Raw genomic sequence first — 18,584 nt, 5'->3', positions numbered from 1 at the left:
TTACCATAATGGGCTCTAATTGGGAGAAAAACTGGCTCATTTGCAGGGTCAACAGAAGAGAGTGTATTAGTCAGAATGGATTAAGTTTTTGCTGCAGTAGCAATCCTCCCCAAGTCTCAATGATACAGACACAAATGTTTACTTCTTGCCAGTGTTGCATGTACACTGTGGACTGGAGAGAAGTTAGTCACAAAGGAACCCAGGCTGAGGCATCAACACACATCTGAGGTAGTGCTGACTGCCCTTGCAAAGAAGGTCAGTGGGTTCTGGAAGATCTCAGAGTGACATGCAGTGCTCAAGGCTAGAACTGACACATGGCACATCTGCTCATAGTTCACCTGCTAGAACTCATCCTATGGATATATCCAGCTTCAGAGGGTAGACAGAAATGTCTGTCCGACTGCATGTCTACAGGGAACACTGCCAATGGGAGTGACCAGAACCATTTCCTCTTTTGTTACTTAGAAACATTCTTCTGAAGATCTCCATCGTTGGAATTCTTTGTTACTATTGGCTCAACATCGTGGCCCTGTCTGGCGAAGAGGTGAGATTTATGTGCTGTTCTGCCTTGAGTTTGTTGCTTGGCCTTTAGTTTCCTGACAGCCATCACACTCCCTTTTGGGAAGAGGGGAGGAAGTTCATCTGGAAAGCATCTTAAAGTAAGAGGGCTTCGTGGAAAAGCTGAGATGTCAATCAAATAACCCAATCTCTTTAGCTTCTCTTTAGTCTGTAGGATAGGCACTATTTAATATCAGCTGTGACCAACCTATGGTGGGCACACAATAGACAGTGATTCTGAGGCTAATCTGTCCAAACAGCTTGAGGTTAAGCACAGATCCTTCTTGACAGACACTGTGGGCTCTGCTGATACGCAGACATGTAGCTCATCTACCCACTCACATACTAACCCTGACTGTCTCTGCCTCTCCCACACTCAACATGGTTTTTCACCTTCTCTTGCTTCAGACTATAGGTTTCTGGTCCTTGCACTCTGACAGTGGTGCCCCAGGGGTCCTCAAGAAAGATAACCTCATTGGTTCCAAGGCTCTCTCCTTGGGATACCTCTGCTTCTAACACTAGCTTCCTCCATGACCAAAAAACCCCTCTGTATCATACACTTTCTTAGCTTTTGTCCAATGAAAGAGTAAGAGATTCCTTATTTCTTTGACTCCACTTCAAAGTGCTAGGGCACACTGGGTCCCCAAGGGAACCATACTGGCCAAAACAACATCACTATGTCTGGGCTCAAATTATTTTCATAACACGGTATCTTCACTAAAGATGAAGATTCTCTCATTCTCTCTTGTCTGTGATGTGGGACTGGGACTGGAACCTAGGGCTTCAGATGTGCTGGGCAATCACCACCCCACTGAGCTGGGTCTCCAACCACACATGAGTATTACTTTTAAAGATTTTTATGTTGTTATTGTTTATTTTTATTTATTTATTGTATGTGCATATATGTGTGAGTTTATGTGCACCTGTGTATGCAAGCACCCAGTCATCAAAGATATTCAAAACCAGCTTTCCAAGTTAGGGTGTTAGAGAACATATCATGCTATAGCTATACATTTATTCTTCTGTCCATCTATTCATTTATTTATGTATCCATCCACCCATTCATAAATAGAGTCATCCACTTATTCAACTCTCATCTATTCCCCTAAAACTCATCCATCCATTCATCTATCCACTTATCCACTCATCCATGTATCTTTCCATCATCCATTTATCCAGTCATAATACAATCCATATATTTATACAATGAAGAAGTCAATAAATAGAAAGAGGAAGGAATATTGTTAGTCCTCCATGCTTCTTACTGAGGAAAATGCTTAGTCCTGTATGGAAACGGAGTCTAGAAGGGACAGGGCAGAGATGAAATATCTTAGAAGTAGAGGTTGTGAGATAAGATTTTTGTACATATGAGCAGTAATAAGCCTTGTGTGGTAGAAAGAAGTGCAGAAAGAGAATGAATACACACACACACACACACACACACACACACACACACACACACACACACACCTGGCTGTTTTTACAGATTAAGTCTGCTTTTCTGGGTACGAAGGGTATGGTCAAATTGTGCCTACATAAGCTCTGAGCAGGGTCACCAGCCCTTCCTGACCCTGACTCATGTCTGCCTTCCAGTGCTGGGAGACCCTCATTGGTCAAGACATCTACCGGCTTCTTCTCATGGACTTCGTGTTCTCATTGGCTGATTCCTTACTGGGGGAGTTCCTAAGGAGGTAAACATTCTTCAGTTGTAAGTGGTTCTGTAACCAGAGACTGATTCCTGGCTGAGCACAAGCATGGGCTCCAGCCATGTCTGCTGTGTGTGTCTAATCCGCCCATTGTCCTTTCAGGGGTTGTTCGTTTCTAACTTAACTACATTCCACCTGAACCTGAGAGCTCACTGGGTTTAGGTTTACCCACCCCAACAAAAATCCCAGAAATAAAACAGAAACTGAGCCACTTGGAATCTGTCACTCCCTTTCTCTCATTCTATTTTGTCTGTGATGTGGGACTGGAACCTAAGTCTTCAGATGTGCTGGGCAATCACTGCCCCACTGAGCTGGGTCTCCAACCACATGAGTATTATTTTTAAAGATTTTTATGTTGTTATTGTTTATCTTTATTTATTTATTGTGTGTGCATATATGTGTGAGTTTATGTGCACCTGTGTATGCAAGCACCCAAAGAGAACGTCAACTGGAGTTAACAGGCAGTTGTGAGCCACTCAGTGAGGGTCTTGGGAACTGAACTTGGATCTTCTGACGTAACAGTCAGTGCTCTTAACAGCCAAGCCATATCTCCAGCCCGTGCTAAAATCCTTGTCTACTATAGATAGTTTTAATATATATGAAACCGTGTCTGTGTGTGTGTGTGTGTGTGTGTGTGTGTGTGTGTGTGTGTACACACACATATTTGTGTATCCCTCCATATTTGTAGGTGTTTTGTTTGTTTGTTTGTTTGTTTGTTCCTTTTGAGACAGAGACTTGCTACATAGCACAGGCCAGCCTTGGACTCCTAGCAAACCTCCTGCCTTAGCCTCTGAGTGCTGTGATGTTTACCATCACACTCAACTTGTCCCTCCTCCACCCCCAATTTCTCTACATACACATTGCCACAAGTGTGCATACTATATCATACTCTATAGTCTCCAAAAAGTGCAGTTAAATGGTTTTGCTGCACAGAGCACAGGATCCTTGTTTAAGGTTAGTGGGATCCTTTTAGACGATGCTTTTTTGCAGCAGACCGTGGTCTTTATTTTAGGTACAGATGCAAGGACAGAGGCACTGTGACTATTGGCCAGATGTGGTTCCTTTTTGTTTTTATCTTTTGCAGTGCTGGGGTAGGGAGAGACACAAAGTCTCGTGGTACCAAGTAAGCATCCCACTACTGAGCCATACCCTAGTCCTGTGAAGGTTCTATTCTGTTTTTATTCACTCACCTTGTAGTAGTTTGATGTGCACCTCTTCTTTCTAGGTGTTGCTTTCACTGAGGCCTGAGACTTGTAAATTCTCTACCACTGAGCCACACCCCAGCCCTGGACACACCAGCTTCTTTAGCATGAGATGCCATGTCATCATGCCAGGTTTTCTCCATGGGGAGACTGAGTGTTAAAATTTATTCTGTCCAAACTGGCTTTTGTTCTGGCTTCTGTCCACAGCCTGACTGTAAAGGGGAGAAGCATTTTTGTTAACAGAAATTTGGGGGAGATGAAAATTTCCCTGTTTCCATGTGAAAAAGAAACCTGGCTGAGGAGATGTCTCAGTGAGTGGAGTGTTTATCACACAAGCATGAGGACCTGAGTTAGAATCCCCAGAACCCACATAAAGCCAGTTGTGGTGGCACATCCATAATCCCAGTGCTCCTAATGGGAGACAGGAGAAGCCCCCAAAACTAGCTCACCGAAAGACCCTGTCTCATACAAGGTAGAACAGGAGAACTAATACCAAGATGGTCCTGTGATTTCCATACGCACACCATGCCACGTGTACACACACATGAATGTACAGATACACATATGCACATATCAGGCACATAAAAAAGAGTCAAAACAATAATAGTAAGAGAAAAGGAGATGCCATTAAAGAATGATGTAAGCCCTGACAGGCCAGCCACACACCAGGGCAGGCTCTACTCCCAGGAGCAACACAAACTGAACTTGATGGCAAGAGAGAATTCAAAGTTGGGTGGGTAGGGAAGTGATGGTGCAGAGAGTGGATATGGGTGGGGGAGAGTGAATATGATCAAAATGCATTGTGTGATATATTCAAAGAATTAATGAAAATAATGTTTAAGAAAAAAGAGAACTAAAGTATATAGAGAACTTGTTTATATCTTCAGGGAACAGGGACCATCACTGGCTCTAGAGCAGTAAACATACATGTGGCTTAGTTGGCTCAGCGGTAGAGTGCATAGTTAGCATATGCAAGTCCCCGGGCTTCATCCTCAGCACCAAAAAACAATTTTAAAAATGCATTTGGGTTGGGAGGTGCTCAGGTTATTTGCTTCACGGAAAAAAAAATGTAATAAACAAAGATTGGGATAAACCAGAAAGCAGGTTAGCTAATTTAAATAATGAGGGCAGCCAATGTCCTCTAGAATTGTTCACAGTCTTCACAGTAGACTTCCCTACTTGACTACATTGCTTTAATCCCAGGTCTCCCCAATTCCTTCAACTACTCGCTTCTTTAACATTTGCTCTAGGCCCTGCAACTTCATTCTTAGCCACTGGGGGTCTCTGCTGCTGTTTGTTCTGGTTGGTGGGATACAGTTGGCATTGGAGTACTAAATGCAGTACATTTTCACAGGTTCATTGGGACGAAATTCATCACAAGTCTCAGCCTACAGGAGTTTGACATTGCCAGGAATGTTCTAGAACTTATCTATGCACAAACACTGACCTGGTAAGTTTTGCAGTGCAGTAGAGTACCCCATCAGTTCCCACCTGGGGGTGGACTTGGGAGTTTTGGTTGTAGGTCCCTGATCTGTTGTTTAAAAATCTTGCAGGGGTGTCCAGGCATGGTGGCACATACCTTTAATCTCAGCATTGGAGTCCAGCCTGGTCTACAGGATAACCTGGGCTACACAGAGCAATCCTGTCTTTAAAAAAACAAAGCAAAAAAAAAATATTGTGTGAGTGATAGCAAGCATAGCTAGTCTGAAAGCTAGGAATTCAGCATGTGTTCTAGAACATTCTTTTCCCTCAGAGTCCTTGATGATGTCAGATAAGAGTCATCTTAGGGCAAGGTAGCAACCTGGAGACCCACAGACCATAGGTAGCCACAGGCTTGGTTTGTTTAGCGCCTCCATCACACCCCTACCCCTTCCACCCCTGCCACGGTACTTTTTCTAGCTCTCTGGATTACCCCCTACAGTGTTGAATGTGTGGTCTACCTAAAATGCTTTCTCTCTCTCTCTCTCTCTCTCTCTCTCTCTCTCTCTCTCTGTGTGTGTGTGTGTGTGTGTGTGTGTGTACACAAGTGTATGAGCTTGTTCATGTGTGTGTGTATACATGTGTGTGTGTGTGTGTGTGTGTGCATATGGAGGCCAGAAAACAATTGTGTTGTGCCTTATTCTTTAAAACTGTTCTTTTTTAATTATTTATTTATTGGGTTTTTCTTTTGTTTTTGAGACAGGGTTTCTCTGTGGCTTTGGAGGCTGTCCTGGAACTAGCTCTTATAGACCAGGCTAGTCTCAAACTCAAACTCACCTGCCTCTGCCTCCCAAGTGCTGGGATTAAGGGCGTGCGCTACCACCACCCGGCTGTTCATTCTTTAAAATGTTTCTTTTCTTTTTTTTAGGCAGGGTCAGTCTCTGGAACTTACCTAGTAGTTGCTAAGCAGGCCAGAGAGTCCCTGGAAGCCCTGACTCTGCCTACCAGGTCTACTATAATACTACATGCCACAATACTTAGCTTTTTAAATTTAGGCTCTAGTGATTGAACACAGGTCCTCATACTTAACAAGACAGGCACTTTATCAATTAAGCTGTGACCCCAGCTCCATGCAATTTATAGGCTGAAAACAAAGTGATAGTATTAGGGGAAGATTTGGTCTTAAAGTGGAGCCACCATTAATGGGATTAGTCCCTTATAAAAGAGGGCCAAGAGAGGCTTCTGGACCCTTCTACCATGTTAGGATAGGTTCATCCATGAACCAGGAAGTTAGCTTCACCAGACACAGAATCTGCCAACCACTCAATCTTGGACTAAAGTTGACTAGCTAAAGGTGTTTTTTCATGTCATAGTATTCCAAGTGAGTAATGCAATGGACAATACTTTTTATTTTATTTTATGTGTACAGGTATTTTTCCTGTATGTATGTCTGTGCATCATGTGTGTGCATTGTCCACAGAGGTTAGAAGAGGGCACCAGATGCCCTGGAACTGGAGTGATAGATGGTTACCAGCGGGCATGTAGGTGCTAGGAATTGAACCTGGATCCTCTGAAAGAGCAGTCAGTATTCTTAATCACTGAACTATACTTTTTTGTTTGTTACTTTGTTTGAGGCAGCTTAGAGCAAGGTAGTTCTGTGTAACCCTGGCTGACCTAGAAATCACTATGTAAACCAGGCTGGCCTGGAACTCACATCAGTTCACCTGCCTCTACCTCTCAAGTGCTGGATTAGGTGTGCATTGCCATGCCCAGTCCAATCACCAATCCTTAAAACACAGGAGATGATATAGAATTCTCTGTCTCTCTCTTCCTCCTTTCCTCTTTCCCTCCTTCCTCTCACCTTTCCTCTTGTCCTCCCTCCTCTGTTTCCTCCCTCCTTTCCTCCTTTTATCTCTCCCCGCCCCTCCTCCCCTGTTTTTCAGGATGGCTAGGATGGCCATCTAGTTCTATCATGGAATTTCATTTTGCTTTATTTTTGTGGTGGTACTGGGGAACAAACCTGGGTTCTCATGAATGATAAGGACGTGGCAAGTGTTTCACCACTGAGATATCCCACTCTACTCCTTGGCATCCATCCTGTCTTACAGGTTCACTTAAAAACCTTAGACCAGCCCATGCAATTCTTTCCTTACTTATTTTAACATGATGGAGTCAACACCAGAGTTTTGCATGTCATGTCAAATGCCCAGGTTCCATCTGTTGGGAAACTGCTAATTTCAAAGCAATGAATTAGGGATTGAATAAACCTGGGTTCTAGGGCTAGCCCTGCCACTCACACTTCTCAGAGCTTCAGTTTCCTAGAACTTGCATATAATAGTAGCTGCTTTCAAATTACATTGAAGATGAAATTTCACAGTAGATGAACAGAGCTTTGCAAACTCCAGCAGGCCAGGCAACTGCCAAGTGCCTCATTTTGTCTCATTAAAATTGCTCCAGGTGGTCTGGTTGTCTGCAGATAACTGTCCTTGAATAGATTTTCCAGCAAGGGAGGGCTTTTCTTTGGTATTTAGATGGTGATGTGTCTCCACTGCCAGGCCACAGACTGATTTCAAGTTCATCCACCAACATTATTTCAACAACCAGGACACCTTTGGTAAAGGGTTGAGATAATAGTTCCTGCTGCAGGAGATTTGGAAGATTAAAGAAAATGATGTGTCTGCTCACTGGGTGTCTGGCTCAGAAATGTTTTGTCAGTGGGGGTTCTACAGCTGTCATTCTATGAGCTCTTTTATGATTATTCATTAATAGTGCATAACTAGGCTGGGAGGTGGCTCTGTCAGTAGAGTACTTGCCTCAGGAGCACGAGGAACTGAGCTTGATTCCCAGTACCAATATGAAAGCCGAGTGTGGTGGTGTGTGTTTGGTCTGTCATCCCCACACTGGACAGATGGAGAAAGGAGGATCAGCCAATCTAGTCAAATAACCAAGTCCCAGGTCAGTGAGAGACCTTGTCGTAAAAAAAAAAAAAAATAAGATGGAGAGTAAATGAGGGAGACACCTAAAATGGAGCCCTGACCTCCATGCACATGTACACACATGTGCACACTCAACCACAAACATATACATGCACCAGATAATGCACAACAAAGATGGACACTGTGGTGCATGCCTATAATCCCAGCACTGCGAGACCGAGTCAGGAAGATTACAAATTTAAGGCTAGCCTGGGCTAAACAATGAGCCCTTGTCTCAAACAGACATTAATACATAACAAGAATCATCAGGTGGCTTTGTAACCCATCTTCTGAACTTTTTCATTTTCCAAAATTGAAACACTACATCATTTAAACCATTCCCCACCCATCACTCTCTCCAGCCCCTGACAACCACCATTCTACTTTTTAGTTCGATGCTCTGACTACCCTAGACACACCCTAAGGGAGGCAATGTTTGTCTATTTGTGTCTGGCTCATTTCACCTATTTGTAGCATTTCCTTTATAAGCACATTCAGCACCTCATTGTGTGTGTCAGACCACACTTTGTTTATCCATTCATTTGTCTGTGAACATTCTGGTGGCTTCCATCATCCTACTGCTGTGAACAGGATCACTGTGAACATGGATGGACAGACACCTCTGGGAGATTCTACTTTCAGTTGTTCTGCTATCTATCCAGAAACAGAGTGGCTGGGTCACAGCATTTGTGAGTACTCTTAAATTATTTTGTGATTTAAAAACAACAGGATTATCTGGCACAGGCCTTTAATCCCAGCACTCCAGAGGCAGAGGGTGGGCCTCTGTGAGTTCAAGTCCAATCTGGTCTCCATAGTGAGTTCCAGGACTGCTGGGGCTACAAAGTGAGACCCCGTTTTTTTTTGTTGTTGTTGTTGTTTGTTTTGTTTGTTGTGCGTGTGTGTGTGTGTGGGGGGGGGATCCAATAACAACAAAAACATAAAACAAAGTAAACAAAAAGACGAAAACAACAAACCCTACCATGGGATAGCCCAATTCTTCCTTTGGGATGGAGCTGCCATCTTCTGGTAATTTGCCTAAATGACAGGGAGATGAGAGGCACCCGATTCACACTCTCTAGGGCTTTTCGGGAACATGGATTACTCTAACCACATATCTGCCAATCTAGAAGAAGGATGCTGATGTAGTTATCAAGCTAGTAGGTGTTTGCTTGTTCTAGTTTGACCTCAGTATTTATGACAAATGCCATGACCAAAAGCAACCTGGGGAGGAAAGGGGGGGGGGTTGGCTCATACTTCCAGGTTATTATCCATTACTGAGGAAAGAAAACTAGAGGCAGAAATGATGCAAGAATGTGTTTGGCCCTGGCTTGCTCCCTGGCTGATGCATAGCTAGCTTTCTTTTCCATTTTTATTTAGTTTTTGTGATTATAATTTATTTTCTCTTTCCCTTTCCTCCCTCCAGACCCTCCCATATGCTCTTCCATGCTCTCCTTCAAATTCAGTCTCTTTTGTCACTAATTGTTATTGTATGTATGTGTATATCACAAAGATCCACCTGCCTCTGCCTCCTGAGTGCTGGGATTACAGGTATACGCCACCATGCCTGGACTCAATAATTCTGCTTTTTGGGATTTTGAACTGACTGTTAATAAGCACAGTTGAAAACATGGTATCTTTTTCTTTCTCTATACAAATTACAGATAGGCTTTCTAGACTTTAGGATATTCCCATTCTAACTTAACTACTGTTTTAACAACTCTACCTCTAAATCCAGTCATGTTTTTTTGAGGTACCATGGTGTGTGTGGGTGTGGGTGTGTGTGCGAGTGTGTGCACAATTCTCTCCCTTGCCTCTGTCCCCTGTATGTCTTGTAATTCCCCAGGTCTCTGACACTCCTGTTTTCCTCACAGGCTTGGAATTTTCTTCTGCCCTCTGCTGCCCTTTATCCAAATGATCACTCTCTTCATTATGTTCTATGTCAAAAATGTGAGTTGGACCCAAGTTTGTTAACCTGCTGGGGATCCAAGCTGGAAAAGGGGCGTGGGGAGGGGTCAGAAGCCAAAACCAGAAAGCTGTACATCAATGGCTGGAGAGTTGGCACATGGTGGGGTCCTGAGGGCTGCTCCTTGGCCACAGGTGGAAGGGCTCCTTTTTTTCTCCTCAGATCAGCCTGATGATGAACTTCCAACCTCCAAGCAAGGCCTGGCGGGCCTCGCAGATGATAACATTCTTCATCTTCTTGCTCTTCTTCCCGTCCTTCACGGGAGTGCTGTGCTCCCTGGCCATCACCATCTGGAGGTAGGGACTGTGGCTTTGCCTGAGGTTTTAGTGACGGGGCAGAGACATGTGTGTTTTTAAATGTGGGTTTTATTCTCCAGATATGGAGACAATTGCCATCAAAATCATAGTTTGTTACTCACAGTTCCCAAGAAAGGCAGATTCTCCATGCCATGCAGAGCCACATGAGGGAAATGCAGAGGTGGTCAGGGGGAAGGTGGAATGAGGAACAAAAGCCTTTATTGTAGTTTCCAGGGAAGGAACAGATGAGGCAGGGTGGCAAGGCTAGAGCTGGCCACTTTGAGTCTTTTTGAAGGTTCTGCAGTCTTAGGGGCTATTGTAGGTTGTTGAGATCATGACTTTGGGGTAACTGGGGCCTGAGAACATGTTCCAACTGTGAAAGCCTGTTAAAAGAGGTGGCTGTGCTGCAGGCTCCATACCAGGTCTTCATATGAAGCCATGCTTCCTAGACTAGTCCTGGGAAAGGAAGTCTCCCCAGAGTCAATAAGACTCTCAGACAGCAAACATCAGAATAAAAACTGTGCTGAATTCAGAGCTCATCCCATGTTCCTGGGGTAGCCAGCAAGGACCGAGGAGGGGCGTGTGAATCCTACCCGGGATTTATTCTATACATCCTATACCATAGGATATATCATAGTTGGGAGCCATTTCCTAATTTCTGCCAACTGTTCAATCTTCCCAGACTGGGAGAGACAACTTCTTCAACATTGAGAAGGAAAGTTGACTGACTGAACCAGAGGCCTTGTCTGCCCTGGATCCTGACCGTTTGGCTCCACCTCAGTGCAGCCCCAAAGCTTCTGTTCCATGTCTAGGCCCTAGTAGGTCCCTTTCTCTGTGGGCAGGGTCCTCTCTCTGAAGGGGTCTCCCCATTCCCTCTGAGTCTCAGCCCCAAGGTCAGCTTTAGGCCTGAGCATCTCAGTCACCCCTGGCTGCTGTGGGTCCCTTACCCCTTTCCTTCCTCAGGTCCACATCCCACCCATCATTCCATGGCTAACAGTTTATGTGTATGAGCTTTCTTTCATGTATGTGTGTTCACCATGTTTGCCTGGTGCCTGCAGAGAACAAAAGAGAAGGTCAGATTCCCTGGAACTGTTATAGATGGTTGTGAGCTACTATGTGGGTGCTGGGAACTGAACCCAGCTCCTCTTACAAGAGTAGAAACTGTTTTGAACCTCTGAGCCATTTCTCTTGCCCCAACATTTGCTGCTTTTGTCATATCTACTCCCTACCCTATCTCTTCCCAATCTTCCAGTTTCTGCTCATTTGCAATAGTTGACAGCACATGATCACAATGTCACACCTGGCTTCCATAGCTAACAAACCTCCCACTTAGTGTGTCTGAAGTCACATTCCCAAGGAAGACTTTCTGATCACTCCCAAGATACTGCTAAACCATTGCCTGAATTCTGGATTGGTCACTGTGGCAGGTGGTAGCACTCTAAGAGCCGGTCCTCAGACAGCAGGTGACACCAGGCCAGACAGTGAGAGTTCTTCCCTTGGAAGAAGAGTATGGGAAGAGCAGGCAAGATTTTCTGTTTCTAGAGCCTGAGTCCAGAAGGGATCCCTTGGTTCTGGAATGCCTGCATCTGAGTCCAGGTGGCAGATGGTTTTCTGTTTCCTGTTTGCAGATTGAAACCTTCAGCGGACTGTGGTCCCTTCCGAGGTTTGCCTTCCTTCATTGAGTCCATCTACAGCTGGATCGATACCCTAAGCAGAAGGTCTGGCTACCTGTGGGTCGTCTGGATCTACCAGAACCTCATCGGAAGTGTGCACTTCTTTTTCATCCTCACCCTCATTGTGTTGTAAGTGGGGTTCCTCAAAAAACTAGTGGGAGGAGAAGCTAAAAGTTCTTGGGGACCGTTTCATTGACATGAGATGAGAATGGTCCTAGGATGTTCATTCGGGAAACATAGCAGCAAGTACAGGATGATCTCAACTCCACCCTTGACGAGATACTTTTCTGCAAAACGTTGTTTAATGTTTTCCTATCTAAGCTTTTTTTTTAAATGTTTTGCAAAGAAATTGCACTTATTTTCTTATCTTTTGATGGGAATATACCTTAGTGGCAGAGTACTAGCCTAACATGTGTAACAACCAGGGTTTAATCCTCAGTTCTTGGGAATAAAGGAAAATATTAAAATTTTTAAAAAGAATGAAAATGTGTAAGAATCCTCAGAAAAATTCCTTTGAAGACAGCAAGATATAAAACTGGCCCAGGCTTTGTTGACATTTAGGGTATTGCATTTTTATTTTTATAAATATCCATTTCTGGTTTCTTGTGAAGATTCATCAACACTGGGTTCATTTTCCTGCATGGAAGAATTGGCTGGTGAACTCTGTGCTCTGTGTTTCTCAGCTTCACCCCCATGGCATTAGAAAGGGCTGTTCTTGTGGAGAGACACATGACTCAAGGGCTCAGACTTTTGGAGCCAGCCATGGAGTACAGAACAATATCGGTGCTCTGTAGATGAAAATGACAAGTCAGAGATAGGATGGTTCCAGATACAGCTACCATGCTGCACAGTCTGATAGTGGAGGAAGAGGCTAGAAGAGTCTCCTGGCTCTTTGTGATGCTCCCCTTCCCACTCTCCAGCAGCAGCTGTTATTGGTGCTTTAGAATGGTAAGCTGGCCTCTGCCAGGCTTCTCATTCACTGACTCTGCTGCTGCCTCCACTTGTACTTCTGACACCAAATATATGTGAGACAGGGAAAGTGCCCCTTAAACTAAGCAATCCTTCAACACCAAGGGCACCAAGTAAGTAGCCTACCATTTCAGTCAGTTTGACCCTGGACCTGGATGGCATCAACCTCGAAAGTTAGGGGCTGGGTCCTGCAGAGGCCAGTTTAGAAGCTGGATATGGCAGGGTGTGTCTGTAACTGCAACAGTAACCAGGCCAGAGACAGGTGGATCCCTGGAGCTCAGTGGCCAGCCAGTCTACCGTTGGTGAGTACCAGGTTCAGTGAGAGTTTGAAGAACAAAATGAGATGGAGAGTAACACAACAGGATGCCAGACTTTGAACTCTGGTTTCCATGCATGTGTTCAAAGGAACACACACACAATGAAGATTTTCAAGTTCTACTAAATCTGACTATGTATTTGAAAAAAAAAAAAAAACAAGAAATTCACATCACTTCAAGTTTGAACAGTACTTGTGCAAATCACACAATCTAGTTATATATTCAAATTGTGTGTCTTTTTAAAATGTGGATGCCTGGCTCTTGCCCAGAGATGGTGTGCCTGCTTGATCTAAGGACCAGCCATCATGTGGGGCTTATTTCTACTTCCTGGGTGATTCCATGTGCAGCCAGGCTGAGAAACTATTAATCTAAGGCAGTGGTTCTCAACCTCCCTAATGGTGTGACCCTTTAATATAATTCCTCATGTTGTGGTGACCCCAACCATAAAATTATTTTTGTTGCTACTTCATAACAGTAATTTTGCTACTGTTATGAATTGTAATGTAAATACCTGTGTTTTTCAATGATTGTAGTTGACCCCTGTGAAAGGATTGTTTGACCCCGCAGGGGTTGTGATCCACTGCTTGAGAACCACTGCCCTCCTGTTTTGACTTTTCAGGTAAACACTTGGGTCAAAAACCATTTGCCAGCAAATATTCCAGTCTTTCTGTATCCCACTGAAACACGAAGCCTCAAAGCACTGTCAAGAGTGTGAGCCATTTTCTTCTCTTCCAGAATCATCACCTATCTTTACTGGCAGATCACAGAGGGGAGGAAGATCATGATCCGGCTGCTCCACGAACAGATCATTAATGTAAGACTCTCCTGTACACCCTCCTCCCTCCCTTCTACCCTCCTTCCCTCCCTCCCTCCCTTCTACCCTCCTTCCTTCCCTCCCTTCCTCCCTCCCTCCCTTCTACCCTCCTTCCCTCCCTCCCTTTACCCCTCCTTCCCTCCCTCCCTCCCTCCTCCCTCCCTCCCTCCCTCCCTCCCTCCCTCCCTTCTTTCCTCCCTCCCATTTCCCTCTGTCTCTCTCTCCCTCTCTCAACAGAGTATAATAAAAATTTTGAAACATATTCCAAAATAGAGACAATAAATAGTACAATGAATTTCCAGTCCCCATTACCCAACATGTGAGTGCATGTGCATACTTACCTGTGCAGGTACACATGTATGTGTGTACACATGTGTCTGGAAGGCCAAAGGGCAGCCTTGGGTGTCATTCCTCAGACTCTGTCCACATTAAAAAAATATAAGACAAGGTCTTTTGTTGGCCTGGATCTCACAAAGAAGGCCCGGCAGGCTAGCCAGTGAGCCCCAGAGACCTTCCTGTCTTCACTTCCTCCCCACTGGAATTACAAGCTCATGCCATAATGATGCTTGTCATTTTTCTATAGGTTCTAGGCACCAGACCCACTTGTGAGCACTTACCTGACAGATGTCACTTCACCACCATGACATTTATATACTCTCATTTCATCCCTACAAACCTTTCCATTATCTTTAAAACTCCTGAGGTTTACGCATTAACCATCTCTCTCATCACCGTGACACAGTACTCGGCAAGAAGCAACCGGATGGAGGAAGTATTTATTTTGGCACATGTTTCAGTCCATCATGGTAAGGAAGGCAGGAAGTTCATGATGGCAGGAGCATGTGGTAGAGACCTGTCACATGTTGGTAGATCAGGGGGCAAAGAAGTTGGGCTAGAACCAGAAGCAGGTACCACCTTCCAGGCCTACCCCCAGAAACCCACTTCTACTGGTTAGACCACAGTCCTGACAGTTCTATGACCACCTCTCCTGGAGGCAGCCCTTCTCTCTTGGGGAAGTCCAGTTGATGAATATAGAGGCAGTGGGGGAAGTAGAGAGTGATCTTGAAGCAGAGGCCACAGAAATACTAGTGTGAGCAGTAGCCACACAGTGATGGGTTTGTGGATAATTATTATAAGCAGGATGTTACAGCCATAATTCAAAGTGTAAGAAGAAACAGGCTGGGACAACCGTGCCTATGTGAAGTTGGGGTGACCATGTGAGGCTGGGACAACTGTGCCTGTATGACATTGGAGTGACAGTGCCTGTGTAGAGGAGACAGTAATGCTCGCCTGACTCCCCACACAGGTGGAGTAGCTCACACCTTCCTGCCATAAGGCTCATGGGGAAGTGATCCCGCCTCCTGGGAGAAGGAGCACTCCCTCTGTTCTTCTTTGAACTGTTGAATCTCACAGATCTCAGCCAACATAGATAACTTTGAACCTTCTGTTTTTAATTTATTATTATTATTATTATTATTATTATTATTATTATTATTATTATTATATTGTGTGTGTGTGTGTACAGGCATGTGTGTCCCTTGTCATGTGTAGGATATGTGTAGGATATTAGAGGACAACTTGCAGGACTCAATTCTCTCCTCCTAACATGAATTCCAAGGATGGGACTCAGGGTTTTGTACCAAACACTTGTACCTGCTGAGTCATCTTACATGCCCACATATAACTTTGATGGCTGAATCACTGTTGATGTCCTTAGAGGTGGAGTTCTTAAGCTTTGGCATCTCAGTAGGACAGGGAAGACCCAGGCAAGACTAGTTCATACAACAAGGGCTGGGGCAGGGAGCTTGCAGGCAGGGCTTCTGAAGGTCTACATCCTAAGTCTCCAGATGGTGGCTGGAAGTTGCGTCTAGCATCAAGCTAGCAAAGACACTGCTCCAGCCCACTGGGGAGGAGGTGTCACTTAAAGGAACGTATGGCAATGCAGGAGAATTCCAGGGCTCATTGGCTTGCTCTGAAATGTTTTTTCTCTTTCATCAGAAGAAAACATAGCAGACATCTGTGGGCTTGTGGGACCCCCTTTCTATCCATGCCATCTACACCCTACACCAGCATGCATCTTCCATGCTTTTATTTTTCCTTCTTGGCAGGAGGGCAAAGATAAGATGTTCCTGATAGAAAAACTGACCAAGCTACAGGATATGGAGAAGAGAGCCAACCCCAGTGCACTTATCCTGGAAAGGAGAGAGGTGGAGGTGAGGCCACAGCTGGCTTGGGGCCATGGAGTACACACTTGCATCCTTGTGACAAGTGTTTTGGAAAGCAGACACAAAACTCTAGGATTTTTGTTTGTTTGTTTGTTTGTTTCTGTGCAACAGGGTCTTGCTGTATAGCCCAGGCTGGATCCTGTTCTAGCCTCTTGAGTGCTGGGATTATAGGTGTGCTTTACTCCTCCTGTCTATGATCCTTCGCTTTTCTTAAGCATTTCTGTGTTTTTAATTTTTTTTAAAAAAAATCACTGTTCACCTAAAATCTGCACGGCTGGCTGTGGCCCAGGTGCTGGGTCACTGTGAACTGAAGAATGCTCTGTACTCATGGCGTGCACACTTGTTCAAAATCATCCAGGAACACATATGTGTATCCCACTGAATAGTTAACACTGTTTTTCCAGATCTTTCCCTGGGACATCGGCAAGCACACCTGTCTCCCCAACTTCGATGAGTGGATTATGAAAGTAGGGCTTTCATAATTTTATAACCATAGCATGATATCCAAATAATATCATAGCTTTCTCCTTACTAAACACCGTATCCTGGACAGGGTTGCATTCCGGATATGTTTGAACATTTAAGTTTGGGGCTTTTCAAATACTAAAACTGGTATTGACAGAAACATTTTACTAAAAATTGTAATAAGTTGTCAATATACTAATAGTCATTATTTTATGATGCTGAGAATAGAAACCAGGGCCCGATGCATGCCAGGTAAGTGGTCTCCTCCTGAACCACACCACTAGTCCTATTTATTATAAGTATTTTATGTATTTCTGCCCTAAGGACATGTACATTTGCCCCATGTCATGTTGTTAATAGATAATCTTTTATCAAGCTCATAAAACTATATTTTTTTTGCCAAATTCAGTTGGTCTCCTGGAATACACCAACAAAATGTAAACTCCCCTTAACAAAAAAAATTGATAATATAATTTACTATCAGTGTAAATTAATTCTGTCAGTGTTGCCCATCTCAAATCCCCAGAAGCCAGGCACCTTTGCACCCCAAGCACTAATATATTACCTGGCATGTCATAAATGCTCAGCAAGTATCTGTGGAATGACTGCAATATCCGTTGCTAAAAAGCTAAACATGCTGGATATTTCTGTGGCTAACTCTTAGTCTCAACCATTACCTTTTGATTTTAAAATAGTGGTGGGCTCACGGATTCTACTAACTGTGCCAACATACCCAGTGTTTGCATCCCCCCTCCAGTGACACTGCTGTTTCCTTCATTTTCAGAAACAAAGCCCTTTGCATTTGGAGGAACTCAGTGCTGCTCATGGTGCGTACCAGAACTGCCAGAGACAGAGTCATGCAATGACGTAGCCCAAGGTGGAGGGTGTGCAGTTGCTCTTCAGCAGCAAGCCTGATCTCGGATGAATTTGCTTTCAGTCCGGTCTAACACGGAAGCTCACAATGTCACTAGAACCTGATTTCTGTCTGTTTAGGTCACATTAGCTCTTTACACAAGCAGCCACTTTGTAATTATGGCAAAACAATATCCCCTAGCATCTCACATCTTTTCAGGTTCAATCTAGTTAGAAAGAGCCAGGGGATATAGAATTTTCACATCAGCTTCATCCAATTTGGCATGCTCATCTGGAAAGCCTGTTCTCTGACTATGAAAATGTGACAGAGCTGAGCAGTGGGGGCACATGCCTTTACTCCCAGCACTCAGGAGGCAGAGATGGGAGGATTTCTGTGAGTTCGAGGTCAGCCTGATCTACAGAGCCAGTTTCAAGACAGGCTCCAAAGCTCCAGAGAAACCCTGTCTCAAAAAAGAAAAGAAAAAGTGACAGTGCCTTTGGCCATAACCAAGTCATGTGCTTCAGCTACGGTATTGATACAACCATGCAGATGACAGGAACTGAGAGCAGGAGTTCTGCCTCCCAAGTCAGGGCTGGTGCCAGAAGGAGAATGGATGCGGGGGAGAAAACAAATAAGCCTGCTCACATTTTTTAGACTAGTTATTTGATATTTTTGTGTGTGCATGCTTGTGTGTGTATAAGGAGGCCAGAAGAGGAAGTTGAGTGTCCTCTCTCACTCTTCCTATTTCTTTGAGGTAGGAGCTCTCCCTGAACCTGGAACCAGCAAGCTTCAGTGATTTCCCTGACATATCCTCATCATAGCAGGGTTTACAGTCATGTGGGGACACCTGGCTTGGTACATGGGTTCTGGGATCCAGACTCTGGTCCTCATGATTCCACAGCAAGCACTCTGACCAATGAGCCACCTTTCCAGTACTGACGATAGCCAACAATGGGAGGTCAAGGGGAGAGTCTGGAAATTAAACAAGGGGGCAGGAAGGAAGGCTTGAGAAGTGCTGGGATCCTCCTGTCTACATTGATGTTCCCCTTGAGATGGGACTGTGTCTGTCTGTGTTAACTTCTCTTTCTTGTGTGAAACTCAGACCTGCGATTGAGGCGATCAATGCATGAAGAGAATCCAGAAGTCTGA

The 18,584-nt window shown here is 44.4% G+C and overlaps 1 protein-coding gene across 1 annotated transcript in view; it reads left to right on the top strand.

Annotated features, from left to right (window-relative positions):
* Positions 1–18,584, top strand: part of Tmc5 (transmembrane channel like 5) — a 56,982-nt gene extending 38,398 nt beyond the window's left edge. Inside the window, 10 exon segments of the mRNA XM_035441621.1 lie at positions 466–544; positions 2,152–2,249; positions 4,821–4,916; positions 9,732–9,807; positions 9,986–10,119; positions 11,748–11,921; positions 13,814–13,892; positions 16,001–16,105; positions 17,367–17,409; positions 18,538–18,584. Of these exon segments, the coding sequence (XP_035297512.1) occupies positions 466–544; positions 2,152–2,249; positions 4,821–4,916; positions 9,732–9,807; positions 9,986–10,119; positions 11,748–11,921; positions 13,814–13,892; positions 16,001–16,105; positions 17,367–17,409; positions 18,538–18,584 (931 nt within the window).

The sequence above is a fragment of the Cricetulus griseus genome, chromosome 3, assembly GCF_003668045.3.
Source record: "Cricetulus griseus strain 17A/GY chromosome 3, alternate assembly CriGri-PICRH-1.0, whole genome shotgun sequence".
Taxonomy (NCBI): domain Eukaryota; kingdom Metazoa; phylum Chordata; class Mammalia; order Rodentia; family Cricetidae; genus Cricetulus; species Cricetulus griseus.
The sequence above is the reverse complement of the archived record's forward strand: the minus strand, read 5'-3'. Positions and strand labels throughout refer to the sequence as shown.